We start from the raw sequence: 14,622 nt of genomic DNA, 5'->3' as shown, positions 1-14,622 counted from the left end.
GACTTTGAAATATTTTCAGAGTTAAATGAAATATCTCATTCAACAATTGAGATTCTGTGGAAATCAGTAGTAAAACTTCAGTTGACTTTAGGATTTCAGGATCAGACCCTGGCTGTTTCAGCTTTATAACATTAACGTCACTAAAAGCATATGCCACTGTATTTTTTCAATAAGTAGTGTAAATCCGATAGCATATTACGTATTCTTTGCTTCTAATTACATCACATTTATTTGCAAAACATTCAAGTAACAACATTCCTTATAAGTGTTGAGTGTTAAACCAAAAAGCCCAATAAAATAAATGAAAATATGGAAGTTTACAGCCATAGTGAGGCCATTTAATAAGACGGATTAACCCAATTTTATTTTTGAGCCCTTCAAACAATGAATAGTCTTGTAAGATATAATTGCCACTGGATGACATAACCACAAAAAAGGATAACATACTTTGGACTGTCTGGCAGGTTTGGAAGATTATCTTTTCTAATGTAAACCTCCGAACAAATCTCAGCAATGGTAAATCTAATAAACTTTACTAATACCTTTAACTCTTTCTTGTGCCTTTGCTTGACTTTAAAATACATTTTTTTAAAGATTCCATGTATTTCTTCAAAATGTATTTTTAATTTTACAATCCCTGGATAACTTCCAGGGTTTAATTTACCATTAATTACCATAATGCATGCTCTCCATCTCAAACTGTTAGAAAATAACAGGCAATTCCAAGTGAACGTAAGTAGCACAGGCATTCTAGCAAGCAGGTAGACAACCTGCTCTTGAAACAGTGCTGAGACAGTATGTACATTTGAACATCTCTATTAACTGCAACTCCTCTGAATTCTCTAATTCTCTCAGTAATTTGCATATATGGCTAAGAATAATTTTACAACAATCCATGCTGAAGTGGTCAACTTCTCTGCAAAACCTGCCTCGCTCAGAGTTAATCAATATTAGCATTAGAAGTGTCCACTTACAGTTAAAACTGATTATACTACCAGAGACTGGTATAAAAACATTATCTATAAAGCTCTTTACACACACAATAGATACAAAGATATTGCTAGAGTAGGGTTTTATGTCCGCATAGTTATGTATTTGTAACATTCCAGGAAATGAGATATAGTGTTTTAGTAACGCTTACCTTGCCCTCTGCACATCCAGCTGGCTTGTCCACCTCCTCCTCCTGTGTTTTCTGCTTTCCACAAGAAGAACTAAGCAGAAGATTAATAAAAGGAGTTTTGCAAAATAAGGCATCTTGCTGGAAATGGGAGCCGGGCACCCTGCACTCCAGTGACCTCCTGTAGTACAAGTCCCCCCGGGCTTAAACATTGAATCGACTCTAATTCCGGTGTCGCGCGTTGGTCAGCGATCAGTGGCAGAAACGCTGCTTTCCCGACGTGATGCTTTCGACAGGCTTTCAGGGGCTTCGCACTCAAAGCTTTTCCCTCATCACCGCTTAATGATTGGCCATTACTCACCAAGTTTACCTCATAAACATTTCCACTGGGTCCTAAAGGATACTTACTAAAGCCATTATATAAAGACCCGCAATTCTGCATGCGGCTTTTTGCTCAATCCCCTAATCTCAGTGCTATCCTCCTGCCAGACTGTAAAACCAGGCTGTCCCTTTTCATTAGGCATTCCACGTTTTTTTGATCCTTTGTATGGCATCTTTTTCAACTGGAAAACACCTGTGCCACATTTCAGACATGTATCTCATTGTAAAATATGTGTATTTTGACGCGTTTATAGGAGTTGAGGGTTTATTTTCTGATTTAGTCTGGCTGTTCATGCTGTTGAACATAGAATATGAAATATTTCCTCTGAAAATGCTGACTTTATTTACTGTTAACTTTTAAAGGAAAATTAAAACAGAAACTCCCAAACTATACATACAATTGACTTTACATAAAACAAGTTGCCATTAATGTGTTTGGGTTTTTTTTCAAACGGGTATTTTGCACAATCAGGCATTTGAACTCTTATCGAAGAAGATTTAAACGAAAATTTTCAAGTTACAAGCAGCTACTTCTTTAATCACAAGGAAGAGGCTGTTTACAAAAAAACATTGAGGGGGCTTATTTCCTCACAGCTCAGTGGCAGGACAGTGCTGTCCGTCTGCGTTAATAACAGCCAGTGCGTGGCACAGGTACAGGAGCAAACGTTTGCTTGGCAGAGCAGTGATTCTGGAGGCTGAGAAAAACACACTCAAAGCTTCCAGAGGAGCGAGCAACTCAAACCCCAGCAACGCTGTCTTGTGGGTCAGACCCTTTCCAGAACACTCTTCTGTGAGCCCACGTTTGCAATACTTGAAGTGAATGAGTATTCAAGCACCAACTAGGAAACACAGTACTTCTGTATTAGAGGCTACAGGATGTGGAGAGGGTTTTTGGGTTTTGGTGTGCAGGGTGCTTTCTTTTGGGGTGGGGGGGGGGAAGGGGAGTTGTGTATTGGGGTTTTCTGTTGGTTTTTTTTTTTTTAATTTCTAATGAAATAAAAAATTAGGTAAAAAGACAATATATCGACATCAGATTGTTCTACAGCAGAATCTGTAAGTAACTGCTGAACAAATGACATACTTCTGTCGGAACTTCTAAAAAAACCTGGTTTTTCATCCTTGTTCCATTGTACCTGCAAACAAGATTATCAACAGTGCACAGAACTGCTAAAAAAGAAGTCATCTTTTGGAGTTTTTAATTCTCCACATCCCCCTTAGACACACAATGGGTTTTCCTTATTTTAGAAGTTTTTATAGCTACTTTAATGTAATATATGCTATAACTAACAAAATCCAGGAAGTTGTAGGTAGCTTGATAAATACTTGCTGAGAAACAGGATGAGAATCTCACTTAAGTCAGTGCTATCATGTCTGACAACAACAAAATGAGAGCTAGCTAAATTTCCTTGTCTTTGAAATAAACACACTGAACAATAATTTGAACAACGATACCAGAGGAAAATTATCCCACCCATTGTGTTCTTCTACTTCACTCCAATTTAAACAGTTACAGACAAAACCTCTCAAAACCTCAAAAATTATAGGTCTGCTGCTTGTATATCCATTTTCACAGTATTCATGAATATTACCAGTGACTTTTTAAATAAACTTAAAATTAGAAAGTCTCTGGATCTAATATAGATTTTAGGTTACAAAAACCCCCCAAACCACTAACCCCCTCCAAATGAACAAAATAAAACCCAACCAACCAACCAAAAAAAAACCCCTAAACAAAAAACAAACAAACCCAAAAAATCAACCAAAAAAGAAACCCCAAAACAACAACAAAAAAAACAACTAAAAAAAAAAAAAACCAAAAACAAAACCAACCAACCAACCAAAAAACAGACAAAAAAAAAAACAAACCAGGCAAACAATAAATAATATGCCATGTGATATTTGAAGCATATCTAAAGAGTGGCTTGAAACTTTATTACTAGTAGGATTGCAATAAATACTTCTCTTAAGCATGTTGAGATATGAGAGTTTAAGTATAATAAGGTTTAAATTTTCTTTAGTAAATAAAACCACATATGAAACATTCAGTTCAACACATTATGTATATTTCTGGTATAATGAAAAGACAATAGCTCTGGGTAAATAATTATATTACATATTTATAACTATTGCAAGAAGAGGCATGTTTTGTAGTATTGTCAAATTTAAAAACAAGATATACAATTGAAAATACTAGAAGAGGACATTCAAATCTTTCAAAAGATTATCCAATCTTTCTTCCAAAAAAATAAAAATCAAAATAATGCAAGTAGTTTTCTGGCCCCCTCTTTCCTCCCCTTCTCCTTTCCCCCTTCCATACACACAAAGCAGCTTCACAATTTGTATGTGTTCCACCTCTAGAAATGTGTCATGGTAAATCAAAGTGGTTACGAAAGAGTTCACTGGACACAAACACATAGTAGTGTTTCGTTTTATAATTCTCTCTTCAATTTAAAATCTTATACTAACTTAGATGGGTGATTAATTGCATTTATGTTCCATAAAAAATTAATCAACCATTTTTTAAAAATTGTCTTTTTCTAGTTTATAAATTACTCAAATTTAGGCCCATCTGACGTGCCCTCATATTACTGTTCCACTGCACTGTTTCTCTAGTGGGCACTCAATTAACACATGTCCCACTTTGCTTTTCTTACAAGTAATGTATCTGTAGGTACGTTAACAACATTCGTAAGGATTTAAGCATAAATACAAAAAGTAGCCTTTGTAAACAGTTCTCATGTCATACCCAATACAGAATGTTCAATGAAGCATTCAGGTCCCTGCTGTTAGGACAAACAACCTTATAACTCAAATATATACTCGTTAGCCAAACATATTCTGCGAAATATAAGAGCTGCCAACGCAAAGGTCAGAAGGACAATCAGAACAGTTGATCCAGTGTGGTTCGTGTTGACTCTCGGCTGCTGTGCCCGGTTAAAGTCAGTGGAGGATGGAGCCCGTCTCTGACTCTGCTGCTGAGCACGGCGCTGCCGGGGACTCATGGATGTGCTAGTGGACACAGCTGGAGTGCGCTCCTGACTGGCCACTGCATTGCTGTTCTGAGTTTCAGACTGAAAAGGAAACATGGAAAGTTGTGAGAGAAGACACTGCATAAGATTAACAAGAAATAAAATCATAAGGACTAAAACATAGTCTTCAGATTGCTGTTAATACTTGAAAGCCTGATAATACATGTCACTAATAATTACAAGACTGTTCCAGCTGTCACCTTTGTCCATATGCTATCTGAGAAGTTTATTTCAAGCTGCAAACTAGCAGTTCTACGGACAAGAAAAGGCTGAACAAAGTCTGTCAAACAGTATTTGTCTTAAAGAGATTTCAAATATCTTTGTCTAGGATTTGTTTAACTCTTTGTTGTTCAAGAAATCTTTAATAATTCTCCAGATAGCTAAGTCTCTGAGCATTTGTAATGTCGCCTACACTGAATGGCAAACAAGCTGGGGAGGCCAAGAAAGGAAGAAGAGAAGTCCAGAGAACTGTAATTAAGCAGTGCTGCACTGCTTCTGCTTCCTGTGGACAGCTGGGTCCAGAAATCTGTTCTCATCACCACAAACACCACTGGAAACACAAAACGAAAGTCATCTTAAACACAAACCACCTACGTGATCCCAGCAGGAGTTCCCAAGCACTGCACATGTGCAGGCACTTACCTATTGCCCTCTACTGGGCAACGTCGGTCTGACATTACAAGTACTAAAAAAATAAACTTCGGCAACTGATGTTCATTTTTCCAGTCTGTAAGACTGAAACTATGATTACTGATCTTCCACCAGACTAATCCTACTTGTAATACCAAGAGGCTCAAACTTCCAACGTTTTAGTATTAAAAATAATGATACAGCACAGTCATTAGAAATAAACATTTTGACAAGGTTCAATTTAAAAGCACTTAAAAAAAAACCCGCTCTGACAAAAAATTGCAGGGGTTTTTCTTTAAGTCTTATTTTCAGTTCTCAGAACAGTGTGCTAGTATTCCTCAATTAAAGCAACTTGCAGCTATTTTCCAGAGTTAGCTTTCTCCCCCTTTCCTTCTAAAAGATTATCATCACAGTAGGTAAAACTAGAATTCTGGACATTTTATATATGCTTCCAAACAAAAGCTTTTTAATGGACACAATATCCATAACCTTAAGCACTGTTTCAGCCAGCCACTATATCCATAAAAGACACCCTTTCCACATGGCCAAATAGGGAATGCCCTCAAGTGTGTATCAGGTTTGAGGATCCACAACACAGGAACCAGCAATTGGTCTCCTGACTCTTTAGCCACGTGTTCTTTATGTGGGAGAAGAATTCTCCCACATTTACAACTAGTCAGTGATTTGACCAGCCCGGGAAGAGACCTTCCTTTCCTCATCGTTACTATTTTCCCACTATTTATCATCAGCAAGGAAGTACTGATGTAATAACTCTTCACCTTTGACAACTTGCCTGTTTACACAGGTTTCTTGCCTAAGTAAGCAAGCAGCTTGGGTAGCTTCAAAGAGAAGCGTTTTCAAAAGATACATTTTATCAGCAGAGACATCAAGAATACCATGAGCAGCCTGCCATGAATTCCACTACACTGCAGAAGAAAACAATTCTGCTTCATTTTGAACTCACCTGAAAGCTCCTCATGCCAAGGAAAATAAAGACTACGAGAAGCCAAGTCTTTGAAAAACTAAGTTCCTAGATTCATCACACTCCCATCTTCCAGAAGGGGAGAAGGAGAGGAGTCAATTCAGGACACAAGAACTGCCAATTCAGCAGGCAAAGTGCTTTCCTCATTCAAATAGTTTTAAAGAAATAATAAGGAAGAAAAAGTCTAGAAATATTCCTGATCCTTCATATTACTAACAAAAATAACTAGCACTGGCTGTCACACAAATCCTCTCAACACTGCAAATTTTAAATTTAAAAATGAAACAGAAAGGCCCTCTTCTGAATAAAACAAGAGGTCACATACACTGACATGAACAGATCTGTGATTCGAGAGAAACCTCACTGACAGTTTCAAGGCTTTAAACTATTTTTTTAAGGAAATTATAGATGGATCATGGCAGCAGCAGATCAACTGCTTCACCCAAAGCTCAGCTAATGCACTGCCTTGGGATTCCCAACATAATCAGTGACATGTAGAACTAAGTCAGATAAGAAAGAAGTGATCATTACCTGATATAAATTTGGGATCAGATGCTACATTATCTTAAATAATACATACATGTATCGCCAGATAAAGATTTTTTTCGTTCGAAGACTTAATTGTTAAGAATCCAAAAAGTGGCAGATGGGATGTATTATAAATTTTTTAAAATATCACAATCATCTTGTTTGCAACATAATGGCAAGTCTTTAAATTCTCCTTAAGCAAAAGCATCAAGATTTTTAGACTACACAATACCTCGCATGACATAATTTCCATTAAATATTAAGTCATTTTCTGCCAAACCACACTGGAAATGTTGTGGATGAGGGCTCAGCAGACTTAAAATAGAAATATTTAATAAGAACTACATTGTAGCCATCTTTAGCATCTGATTTTTACAGCCATTTAATACGGACTTGTGTCATGTTACATATTATTTGAAGTTTCTGAAACTGTTAGGACTAGTAGAAAACTTTGCTCTAAGGACATTTGAGTTTGATGAATAAGGCTATTTCAGTAAAATATACTGATATTAGAATTAACAAAAAGTTATATCATCTAACAAAATGCAGCTAAGGAAATTTACATTATGTTCAGTCTACTGAAAATGGTAGCATTCATTGCATCCTTTACATCTCCAGGCCATTATTTTAAAACTTTTTATCAAAACTGTATAAGTATAAAATCATCTTAGAAGGGATGTTTTAAAAATATAACAAACTCTAGGAACTCAGAACCATATAAATCCTCTGGGTTACTAAAGCCTCTTTCAGTTACACTCATGATTTGGAGAGAGATGCAGAAATAAAACGACAGAGGGAGAGATGGAACATTTGTTTGTCTGTATAACTTCCAACTGAAGAAAAGCTGAAGCTTGACACAGGACAGCTTAATGGTTCATATGAAAAATGTCTTCTTTTTAATGAATTAGAGTTAGGCCAAGTACTTCCGATTGCCAAGACATTTAAAACTGTTGCTGTAGTATTATGAAACTTAAGACACTATTTAACAGTGATAAAGGGAAACACCTTTTACCAACGTATCATTCAGAGCACAATAATTAAAAATAAAGGCTTCTGTAAGTCTCATGCATCAGAACACAGCCTCATTTTATGACAGAAACCTCTTTCATCAATTCAAGATTAGCTGGCTTCAGTTACACCATTTATTTTATCACTTCTCATAATGCTTCATCCAGCCAGTATATTATGGCAGGTCACTACTACATCATGCTGTTTCACAGAAGGTGTATTGAGGTTTGATGTGTTCCGAGTTTATCAAGAAAACAGTCTAACCACAGCTTTTACCTTATCACTTTGTAAGTCTTACCAAGTATCAACTTTATTCATTAACCATAGGCACCAAGGTGGGGCATCATTCCACATCAATACATCAAATGTATTGTTACGGGTTTGGCAGGAGTTCAGATACCCATAACAGTCCATGTGGATTTAGTCAAGGCAATCAGGGGGCAGACAGAGCAATGCAGCCAAAACCAGTCTCTGCTTCTCAATAAGCTGCAGTGCTCCCCAGCCTCCATTAACAAGTCCCACAGACTGCAATGAGAGTTTTGGTACCTAAATTTAGGTGACCACTAGCATACCAGATGACTTAATCTGAACCCAAGTCCAACCTGAGTATTTATAACATATTCTTTCAAAAACATTCTTTTGCTCAGATGTGGAAGGATCTCATCTTCTTAAGGCTAAGGGCAATTACTTTTATCAAGTCAACTTTCAGCAGTACCTTGCTTGCAATTTGAATACTCAAACAAGAATAATGTACCATTACTTTGCCTGAGTACACATCAACAGCTACTACAAATTTTAAAAAATATAAATATATATATATATAGTCAGAAGTGTTTTTCAGACTCCTCACAAGTACTATGCTGCACAATGCTTTAAGTAGCTGTTTCTTATTAATGCCTAAAGACTGTTTTCTTTGCAGCTCTGTATCCTTTTATACAAGTTGCTGTGGCAGCATTTTCCAGAGCCTTCATGGTAGCATTGTTCCTTTTCTTGTTCTCATGCTGCTGTACTCAGTGGACTCGATGATCCTTGTGGGTCCCTTCCAACTCAGAATATTCTGTGACTCTGCGGTTTGACTTGTACCTGCACACCTCAGTAATGTTGTTGTGACAAGTTTTCCTGAGAAGCAGCTATCTTTGGCATGAGAATCAACCCCTTCTCATTCTTTTTCTTTATTCAAAGATAAGCCATTTAAAGACTTGATAAACATTCTCTAATCATATGGGCGCACAAAATCTTAACAGTCAATATGCAACATTTTATCCAGAAAAAAAGGAAAAATTAGTTTTGATGTTACCCACATCTAACATAACTCAATAACGTGGAATTAGGTCTTTCCACAACAAGAACTAACCTAATAAACTAATTTTACACATGCAAGAAGCGCAGTCAAGTGGAAAGGAACTGAGGTTTGCATGGATACTCTTTCACACCTATTAGCAGATCAAGGCCACAGTTCCCTACTTTGAGAAGATTTCTATTAACTTTTGCATGAATAAGAACACAAAAATAGCAAGCTCAAATTCCTTCGATAGTCTTTCCTGTTACACGTTTCTTTTTTCCACTGTGTGACTGTTTTCACTCCCAAATGGCTCCAGATAATTCCTCACACTCAAAATGTGACAGCTCAGAAACATAGCTGCCGCTTGAAATTAAAACTAACAATCATGAATGAAACAGTCTGATCCCTTAAAACATGAATCCACATATTTACAGCTAACCACATATATAAATGTTTTTAAGTACATTTATACATTTAAAGGTCTCATTTCCCATAGGACTGTTCTGCTAAAAATGAAGTTAATCATTACTTATTAAACCAGTATAATCGATTAAAACAATTTTCTTTAAAATGGGATTAATCAAAAAAAAGTCTTTTTTTCCTCAAGAAAATGCCAGCAATGCCTTTGTGTGTCAGCTAGTTCTACTATATTAGCCAGGATTTGTAATAAGAAGAATAAAATACAATGGTTTTAAATCCTGAACAATCTGGAAAAATCCTTATTGTGGGGGAAAAAAGTATGCTATTAGCATGTTTATATTTCTACATAGCTTGAAAATATGTTGCAAACACGCAACAGATGGTCTGATGTTATTTGACATGTTTTAGGTTTTTTAACCAATCTGCAGCCCCGTTTTCTCTCTAAAAAAGGCAGCTTAGCTGGGATTTGCCTGCAATTTATCAGTGAATTTAGATTGCATTTGCCACAGTCATAACAGCAGCTGCCTTGGCCCTTCACCAAACCTCGGTCACTTCCGAAACCATTATGTAAGCCCCACACCTAACAGTATTAAAACATAAGTGTCATACTTCAAATGGTAAGAATATTTTAGACTTATTGAAGAGGTTATAAAAAACAGGAAGACAATCTCAATTAATATTTAAAAGCTACAGGTTATCACTGAAACATTTTTTGCCTCTGGCTAAGAATTCTATCAAAAAAACCTGTGCTACGTTATGCAGATGGTAAACTGCAGTACTTCAGACACCATAGTATTTTAATGAACAGTTAACCCATATATTAAAGGAACTACTGGCAACAAGAACTGCTAAAAGAACATTATTTATTGTTTTTAAGAGAAGGAAGTGAAAGCAGAGATCGCTATTTCTAAAAGTGATTCAGCATACTCTTCGCTGAAGTTTACACACAGATTTTATACAAAAGTATGCAGAAGTTCTGCAGAAATGTATTAACTACATACTCTTAATTAAGACTCCTTAATAGGAGTCTTAATTATTAAGCTCCTTAATCAGCTTAATAGGATCAATTTCATGTTCAGGCTATGCCCAGTAAAGCTCAAAGATGGACCATACCGTTGCAGTTGTTGGATCCTGGGATGCTCTCACTGCACCTTCCTGCTGGGGCTCACGTGAGGCAGCAGAGTGGTTCAGTCCTGATGTGTTTGAAGGTCCAGCATCAGACTTCCTGGATGAATTGACTTCTGCCTACAAGAAGTACATATGTACACTTCAGAGACGAGATCAAAATTGCTCCAGAAAGATCTGGCTTATTCTGGAATGTGTATTTTAATGCGAAAGAATACATTACCGAAATGTAATAATCAGGTATGCCAATTGCCTTTCAATCACACACCAACAGGTTCAAGAAATTTTCAGCCTTTAGAAATAAGACTCTAAATGTGCAAATATCAGTAAAACCAATTTTAAGGTTTTTTTGCACATAACAACAGATACGACATTCAAAAAAAAGCACAGATGTATAGAAGAAAAAAAGATTCTTTATAAGATCCAGGATATTATGCCAGAAATAACATCCTTTTCTAAAACTTCTGTTTTGCATGTCCTTAAGACAATGCTGATTACTGTTGCTGCAAGTGAAGTAATAGTGCCTGTTTCTCTGCACGACTAACGAGCCTATACTGGTTCTAGTACGAAGTTGCCCCACAGCCAGAGTGGGCACATATGCATGACACTACACTAGGGTCAGGCATACCAGTTCCCAGTATTTAAATTTCAGTATAAACAGAGTAAAAGAAAAATTACAAGTCCTTATAACACTGCTTTCATACATGTTTATAAAACGTCTATGAGGCATTATTTCCCAGAATTTAGGTTTCATGCTTTGGGAAATTTGAGACAAGAGATCAGTAGGGACATGTAGAAGAACATGAAAAACAGTATATGCCTGCAATTATCTCTTGGGAATGGAAAAGGACATAGCATCATAGTGCTGAACTGAAATACTTTAAAATTCATACATGTAAAAAAAAAAGTCATGACTGGATTAATTTTTATCAGTAAGCAAGTCACCTCCCAAGTCATGTATCTAGATCCCAATTTATCATAAAGATGACAATACCAAATCTAGTAACTGTCTGCAAATACAGACATAAGTAGTAGCAGCAGTAGCAGCAGTAAGAAATACAAACAGTGTATTAGAAACCAACCAGTTATGGTGATAACAAACTGATAAGATCACAATATAATATTCTTTCATGATACTATTTTGTGTGAGGAAATTAAATTCCCTGTTTCTTGACGTGTATTATCTCAGGAGAATCCAAAAAATGTCACTGAAACAATCTGAAGATGAATTTAAGATTTGAAAATACTTACAATCTGACAACATTGCTTTCCCTTTTCACTTGACTACTATGAACTCTAATATTAGACAGGATAAGTTGTGACTCAAATATGCATCATGAAAAAAGCAACACAGAGCTATGAATAATTTAGACTGGAATGCACCTTGAGATGTCACCTGGTCCAACTCCCACTAGAGTCATGTCCATGTTCAAGTTCTGAACATCTCCAAAGCTGGAGATTCCAGAGCCTCTCTGGGCAGCCTGCTCTAGCATTTGACAACCCTGAGGGTAAATTTTTCTTTCCTATATCAATTCTAAGTTCCTTCCCTCAAAGGGACCCTGTGACCACTGCTTTTCGTAATTCTGCTTTTTCCAAGATGAGTTTATCTCAACTTTACTGTTAATCTCTATAAAGCACAACATGCACTACAAAATGTGCATTTGATTCACTTTAGTTTATGAAAATACTAAGTCTACTATCTAGACTAAAGTCAGACTAACATTCAAAAAAATGACACTTGACAGTTCTCAAACCTGAAATATCTTTTTTGTCACCTTGTCTCTCTTTACTCCAGCCCTTACCTCTACTTCCAGAAAAGCTTGAAGGGACATAGACACCAAGGAATGATGACAAACATTCTGACTACATGGCCACATGTAGGTAAAGCATATTGTTTTACAGTGATACGTATGCTATAAGTGCTATTAATCACCTATCTTTCCTGTTGTTTTTTTTTTCACACAAAATAGAATTTATCATATATAGCACCTAAAATGAACGAAACTATTTGCAAGTCAACATAAAGCTGATTAAAAATGTAATTTTCTATTAAAGCAGACAGAAACAAAGGTGGAGGCTCACAGAAGAAAACTGTAATGAGAAAATGTGTTGGGTTTCTTTTCCCTCCTGAATTTCATATTCCTATCTCAGTACCACACTGGGGCTTTTTGAAGGATGAAGCTAATGCAGAGGTTACTAGTATGTTTGCCAGTAGAGAGACTCTCTCAAATTATACACTCAATCAGCAACCTGATATTAAATCTTATCCCATAAATTGAAATAAATTATTAAAAACCTCTGTATTCCCTCCTAGTGATTCATACCATTAATTTACTACAAACACATCAACTGAATACCTCAGCCTAACATCAAACAAACAAACAACAGGAAAGTCAAGCAAAGCAGAGAAGTAGGAAGCTTAAAAAAACCCAGTCCCTAAAATTTGATTTGAGAAGGGAAGAAACGCACAACCAGAGGACAAAACTGATTTATCTTGTAAGAAAAGCTAAAATGGACTGTAAAAGGTTTGAGGCTTTTTGTTCATTTTTCCCTTGATAAGTGCTTGTTCTTAGAAGGTGGTGTTAAGTATATGGATACATGGAAAGCACCAATATTCTTTAAAGACTGATGTCCCTAAGTCTTTCATTTTAAAACTGAAGACATGAAATGTAAGTAAAGAGTTCTTTCTTAAAAAAAAAAAAAAGAAAAAGAAAAAAAAAGGCTTTGATATTTCTAGAATTTCTTTGATGAAGATTAGCAGTTCTTAAGTAAAAAATCAATCCTACATTTTTAACCTTTATATATTGTAAAAAAGCCAGGAACAGGCAGTCCACTGCTTCTCCAAGTAGCTCAACTTTAAAACTCTGTCCCTAAACTAAAACTATCTCCTCATCTTTGTAAAGTATTTTGAGATGTTTTTATCACAAGCGTTATTACACACAGACCCAACCATGCCAACAAGATGGCAAAGGAGTATGCAGGTCCCACAAAATTGGCAGTAATGCTCAGTAGAAGGTAATCTTTAATTTCATAGCACACAAAAAAAGTAAAAGTAGTTCTAAGGAGAGTGTTAGGAGAACACTGGTGATAAAAGGGGACATATGAGCATCCCTGACCTTAGTGAGGATGTGTTCTGCACCAATGCCACACTGTCATCATATATTTCACTGTAATTCCATGCCATCATGCACAGCAGTCTTCCTTAGTGGCTGATTTAAGAGCTTAGTGGAAAACCCAGTGAGAAACAACACTGTGCATGCAAGACATGCAATTCTCTAAGGAATGTATGTGTCTAAACAAACCTTGCTTTCACTGAAACACAAGCTAGAGAACACATTTTTCGGTCACAGCAACTTCCATACCAGAGTTCAACTTTCAGTATCTTCAGATAGTAGCAGAGTAGTTCAAAAGAATTTGCAATCATTTTTCAGTAGTAATATGTTTTATTCCTTCCATAAGCAAAAAGGAGGGGGAAAAAAATCACAAGGGAAAAAGATTTAGGTTAGCTTTGCCCAAATTTTCCTAACACTTTCCTGATAAGACTAATTCTGGAGAATTTAACAAAGTTATTAGTGTCTGAAAATGTGGAATTAAAAGCAACATAGTTAGGTAGTTTTTACCACAGTACTCACTACTAAAATTAAAACCAATCAATCAGTGCTTGAGATGCACAATTTATTAAGTGGTAAGTTGCAAGAGACCCACTTTTATTTTTCTCTTTCAGACTGTACTTAGAAAAGAAGCTTCCACATAGCAACTGATGAAGGTTTCTGCGATTTACAAGTTTTTCCAATTCTTTTTAAATTCTATACAAGAGAGATAAAAGTTTAATCAGTAACTTCACCTTGAAGCTAATTTGTCTGGCAAGTTCTTTAGCCTCCTTGTCCGCCTGGCTTGACACGCTTCTGGATGTTAGTGGTAAGAGGGCTGTCTTCATAGATGTGCCACACATTTCACAACAGAAGTCTTGTGACCTGGCCACAAATGACACAGCTCAGAATAGCACGTTCTCATAATGCTGTTGTGTGTTTGTTTAAACAAACTGCTTGCAAAACAATCCATAGAAAGACAAGTGGTGGCAAGACCAGCAGCTCAGAACTACTTCCCCCCGCCTCAAAAC

General features: G+C 36.3%; 2 protein-coding genes across 2 annotated transcripts in view; both read right to left on the bottom strand.

Annotated features, from left to right (window-relative positions):
• Window positions 1-1,496, bottom strand: part of GABRR2 (gamma-aminobutyric acid type A receptor subunit rho2) — a 35,651-nt gene extending 34,155 nt beyond the window's left edge. Inside the window, exon 1 of the mRNA XM_032683406.1 lies at window positions 1,142-1,496. Within this exon, the coding sequence (XP_032539297.1) occupies window positions 1,142-1,329 (188 nt within the window). The 5' untranslated portion in view covers window positions 1,330-1,496. The remainder of the gene's footprint in view (window positions 1-1,141) is intronic.
• Window positions 1,497-3,484: 1,988 nt separating this feature from the next.
• Window positions 3,485-14,622, bottom strand: part of UBE2J1 (ubiquitin conjugating enzyme E2 J1) — a 28,095-nt gene continuing 16,957 nt past the window's right edge. Inside the window, exons 6-8 of the mRNA XM_032683410.1 lie at window positions 14,347-14,476; window positions 10,491-10,622; window positions 3,485-4,569 (exon numbers count right to left, since the gene is read on the bottom strand). Of these exons, the coding sequence (XP_032539301.1) occupies window positions 4,300-4,569; window positions 10,491-10,622; window positions 14,347-14,476 (532 nt within the window). The 3' untranslated portion in view covers window positions 3,485-4,299. The remainder of the gene's footprint in view (window positions 4,570-10,490; window positions 10,623-14,346; window positions 14,477-14,622) is intronic.

This window comes from Chiroxiphia lanceolata, chromosome 3 (assembly GCF_009829145.1).
Source record: "Chiroxiphia lanceolata isolate bChiLan1 chromosome 3, bChiLan1.pri, whole genome shotgun sequence".
In the NCBI taxonomy this organism is placed as follows: domain Eukaryota; kingdom Metazoa; phylum Chordata; class Aves; order Passeriformes; family Pipridae; genus Chiroxiphia; species Chiroxiphia lanceolata.
Note: the sequence above shows the minus strand (reverse complement) of the source record. Positions and strands in the feature narration are given on the sequence as shown.